General features: G+C 33.4%; 1 protein-coding gene across 1 annotated transcript in view; it reads left to right on the plus strand.

Annotated features, from left to right (window-relative positions):
• Positions 1–1,459: 1,459 nt before the first annotated feature.
• LOC106465158 (ETS homologous factor-like) overlaps positions 1,460–5,385 on the plus strand; it is a 62,374-nt gene continuing 58,448 nt past the window's right edge. Inside the window, exon 1 of the mRNA XM_013925357.2 lies at positions 1,460–1,571. Within this exon, the coding sequence (XP_013780811.1) occupies positions 1,501–1,571 (71 nt within the window). The 5' untranslated portion in view covers positions 1,460–1,500. The remainder of the gene's footprint in view (positions 1,572–5,385) is intronic.

The following is a 5,385-nucleotide window of genomic DNA, read 5'->3' on the forward strand; positions in this document are numbered from 1 at the left end:
CACATATTTTTCTTTGAAACAAATGAACTTATTAATTATATCATTGACTCAATGAAGTATCACATATTTTTCTTTGAAACAAATGAACTTATTAATTATATCATTGACTCAGTGAAGTATCATATATATTTGTTTGAAACAAATGAAGGTATTAATTATGTCATTGACTCAGTGGAGTGTCACATAATTTTGTTTGAAACAAATGAAGTTATTAATTATATCATTGACTCAATAGAGTATCACATATGTTTGTTTGAAACAAATGAAGTTATTAAGTATATCATTGACTCAGAGAAAGATCATATATTTTTGTATGAAACAAATGAATTTCTAATATATATCATTGATTGAGTGAACTATCACATATTTTTTGAAACAAATGAATTGATGTATTATATCATTGACTCAGTGTTTGACTATATGTTTGTTTGAAATAAATGAAGTTATTAATTACATCATTGACTCAGTGAAGTATCCCATATGTTTGATTCAAACAAATAAAATTCTTAATTATATCATTGACTCAGTGTTTGACTATATGTTTGTTTGAAATAAATGAAGTTATTAATTACATCATTGACTCAGTGAAGTATCCCATATGTTTGATTCAAACAAATAAAATTCTTAATTATATCATTGAGTCAGTGAAATATCCCATATGTTTGATTGAAACAAATGAGGTTCTTAATTATCTCATTGACTCAGAGAAGTATCACATATTTTTGTTTGAAACAAATGAATTTCTCAGTTATATGATTGACTCAGTGAAGTATCCCATATGTTTGTTTGAAACAAATTAATTTCTCAATTATATCATTGACTCAGTGAAGTATCCCATATGTTTGTTTGAAACAAATGAAGTTATTAATCATGTTATTAATATACAAACAATATCTGTATTTTTCTAGGATCACCTCTTTTTTTTTCGTGGCAAAAAAAAAATGCAGAAATATTCAAACATATTTGTACAAAACACACTCCTTCAAAATTAAGGCATTTATGTTGTGAATCTTTGTGGAATGACAATACGTTGAATGATAATACAATATTTAGCATCACAGTATAAAGCCTTTAAGTTCGTGTGTGTATATATGTATGTGTACATTTATCTATCTTTTTGTATTTTTTGGAAGAACTCCAAGGAAGCACCTAATCACTATAAAAGCTGTGTTGAGCAACAATAATTATAAATATAACAATGAGAGAGTGCCATTCAGAGAGGACTAACCGGTTTGTAGGTGCACGGCCTATTTAGTTATTGAGAGAATAAATCTAGGAGTCAATGCAGGTTCTTACGAAATATTCGCAACGCCGCGCGTAGCTGACGACCCTACCCATTTAGCAATGAAATAATCCAGCTTATATCACAGTAGTTTAGTAACAGTGCCGTCCGTAGCTAACATTCTACCCTTTCTAGCAATGAAATAACCCAGTTTGTTTCATGGTAATTTAGTGGACCTCTCTTTACAAGGATACACGTCATTTTCATGTAAGGCCCGAATGTTAAACAAGAGTAGCTCCATGATAGACAGCCAATGTAAGACAGCAGCGTTAGAGGATTCTTCTTTGATGTGGGTTTAATTTAAGTATTCATATGATTTTTTTAACCTTTGGTAAGACAATCTATTGTATCTTAACCCATTTGTCCAGAGTTACCGAATTTTTAAATGTTTTCATTCTTTCAAGATATATAAGTTGAGATAATGCGATCGTCATAGACAATATTAATTTTTATCTATTTGTTAATTTTTTCTTCTCTACCAACCCACGAATAGAACACCTAAGGTGTTTTAGGTATCTAGTGGTGAGAAAAGTACTATACATATCTAAACACAAATAGTAATTCTTACAATGAAGGGGGAAGATTTCGGAAAAGTTACCCCTGAGATAGTTAATATAATTATAAAATTAATTTTATTAGCAACTGTAAATTTGTCTAGAGATTAAACTTCATAGGGAGAGTATTGAGCTTTTACGTGAATAATTTCATGCTGTTAAGCTTGTTAAAACTGTACCACGTTTCTAGCTTTATTAGAGTGAATATATATATATTTATTTATTTATCAGTAAATTTTCAGAATTTCTCTTGGAAGTGAAGTTATTCCTGATAGATAGTGTTCGTAACAAATAAATTTCTACCAAAATATTAAAGTAAATGAGGAGCATTAAATATAACGATCAGTGAGGGGTCAGTAAGAACTTAATAATCGTATCATTTTCGTCCCCTGGTGGCTTAGAAGTTGAGAGCTTTTGGCGCTAAAAATCGGGTTTTAATACCCGCGGTGAACAAGCGCACAGATAGCCAATTGTGTAGCTTTGTATTTAACGACAAACAAACAAAACCTGTTGTTTTCGGAACTTAGATATATGTGCTATGTTTCGGGGGGTATTGACTCGAAAACTTTTCAAACAAATTGAAAGTATAAAACGGGTTCGAATCCAGTCACCGAACATGCTCGCTCTTTTGGACGTGAGATCGTTATAATGTGACGGGTAATCCTACTATTCGTTGATAAAGAGTTAGTAGCTTAAGAATTGGCGGTGAGTGATGTTGACTAGCTGCCTTCCTCCTATTTTGTTACTTCAAAATTAGGGACGCCTTTTGCAATCAGCCCTTTGGTTTTGCGTGAAACTCAACAAACAAACATAACGTTATGGAAACCAGTGCCGTTTCAAATAGACCCGAAACATGATAGTAAAGTTAATTTACAGTTAGTATAGATCAAGAAAATTCTAAATTTTCATTGAAAACTTAAAAACTTTCAATTTGGTGTTAGTCTCCAGCATTTCATAATGATTTCGTAGATATGCTGTGGAATTATTTGATTAAAGTAAAGTTGTAGCTTTGAACCAGGAAACGAAATAAAAAAAAATGCTTAGGCCTTCAAAATTTTTTCATTAGGTATTTCGACAGTATTAAGTAGTCCCCAAGGAACGTGGCATAGAAGCCACTAACGTTCCTTGGGGACTACTTAATACTGTTGAAATACTTAAAGACTGCATGAAGATGTATGTGGCATAGAAGCCACTAACTACATCTTCATGCAGTCTTTAAGTATTTCAACAGCATTAAGTTGTCCCCAAGGAACGTGGCATAGAAGCCACTAACTACATCTTCATGCAGTCTTTAAGTATTTCAACAGTATTAAGTAGTCCCCAAGGAACGTGGCATAGAAGCCACTAACTACATCTTCATGCAGTCTTTAAGTATTTCAACAGCATTACGTATTCCCAGGGAACGTGGCATAGAAGCTTCATGCAGTTTTTAAGTACTTCAACAGTATTAAGTATTCCCCAGAGAACGTGGCATAGAAACAACTAACTACATCTTCATGCAGTAAAACGTCTTTAGACCCTATGATTTTACAAGTGATAACATTTAATAAATCTCCGCATGGACAGATGAAGCAGAAGACACAAATTTTTTTTCACAATTGACCTAGTACAAGAAATCTCGACAGATGTTTGTTACCAAAGTTCCAGCAACTGATAGAAATATGTAATTTATTACTTGTAACACTTGAAGACGTTTCCAAAGGTTGTGCATTAAAATTAAATCAAGTCTTAATGTTGTTACGATGGGAGAACTAATAAATGAAAAACAACTTACTTTGTAACAGAAAAAAAAATGCATGACAATTAGCAAATTATCGATTTTCACACTTAATCAATGACTTTAACATGCTACACATTTAATTTAAAAAAAACAACAGATAACCACAGATGATTAAGCACAGTAGATTTGTTTAAAGGTTGTTCAAGATGTCTAATCCGAGCGTAGCAACGTAGGATTGAGTTTTATATCTTTACCAGTCACCACTGACAAAAATTTTCACAATCTAAAATGGAGAAGTCCTTCGTATAGAAACCGAAACGTCATTTCCTTTTCTTTCAACAGGCAGTTACAGTCCACTATAGTTTCCAAACCTATTTTTACAAATTGCCACCCTTTGACAGAGTCGGAATGAAATCCTCACATGATGTAGGCTGGAGCTTAATAACACTTGCAAAAGACCTCAGCTGTTGACCAGGTACTGTGAAGTACATATTTTGACAGATACATTAAACAAGGCAGAAAAGGGAGAGAAAAGCTTCACAAAAGAGATTTTAAGGATCTAAAACCGATGAAAAACTGCTAAAATCCTTGCTGGTGACAGTAACAAGTCACTTACACACAAAGTTTCAAAAAGAAAAGTATCGAAAACGCTAGAAAAATTGGAAAAAGTGACACAGGAAATAGCTTTTACCAAATAAGATGCATCCTAGTATTTGGTTTAAATCTGAACTGTTTGGTTCAAAGTGGTGTGTGTGTGTGCACTCATTTGCCATTAACCGACAGGCTTTGATAAAGAATGCTTACTCGAAGAGCCGCCAAGAAAATAAAATACAGCAATAATATTTTTTAAAGTGATTTTTTTTTTTGCAAATGTCTAATTTTTTCGTGTTATTACCTTCGCATTTTTCTCGATATTTCCTGTTCTTTCTACCCACAGTTGAGCATGCAAGAGGCTCTGTGATGATTTGGGGGCTCAGTGTCTTCGAATGTTTTTTTTTGTTGTTGTTTTCTTTGTTTAAAATTAAGCACAAAGCAACACAATTGGCTGTCTGTGCTCTGCCCACCACGTGTATCGAAACCCGGTTTCTACCGCTGTGCCACTGGGGGCCTCCGAATGGTGTTGGCCATCTTCCCAAAATTGATTGAATCATAGATGAGCATAAATACGACAATATATTAGTTCTTTATTTTGTTTGTTTGTTTTTGAATTTCGCGCAAAGCTACACGAGGGCTATCTGCGCTAGCCGTCCCTAATTTAGCAGTGTAAGACTAGAGGGAAGGCAAATAGTCATCACCACCCACCGCCAACTCTTGGGCTACTCTTTTACCAACGAATAGTGGGATTGACTGTCAGATTATAACGTTCTTTATTTTATACCCTCCTGAAAAAAAAATGGTTGAGTAGAATTTCACATTTAAAAAAAAACACCCCAAACACACACTTCCAAGAAAAATCCAGCATATTTTGCGAATTTCGCCATGGTTTAATGCTCCCGGCAGAATTGGGGGGGAGGGGGGCACTAGAGGGCAGCCTTCTTTGCCCCAGCCTCAAACCTTTTTGTGAAGTGATGAGCTGCTGCTTGATAAAAGTACCAACCGTAAACCACCGGACACAACTTCAATAAAAAAATTAAATCAAATTACTTAGCATTAAAGCAATTTCGACACTAATTGTGCGCTAACTTTTTAATAGTTTCTCGTAAAACTAATTTGTAATAATTAGAAGATAATTTCTATAATTTGCGCATTACATAATTTGCACATTACATAATTTGCACATTACAATGGGTGTATATATATATATATATATATATATATATATATATACT

This window comes from Limulus polyphemus, unplaced genomic scaffold (assembly GCF_000517525.1).
Source record: "Limulus polyphemus unplaced genomic scaffold, Limulus_polyphemus-2.1.2 Scaffold1852, whole genome shotgun sequence".
NCBI classification, from domain to species: domain Eukaryota; kingdom Metazoa; phylum Arthropoda; class Merostomata; order Xiphosura; family Limulidae; genus Limulus; species Limulus polyphemus.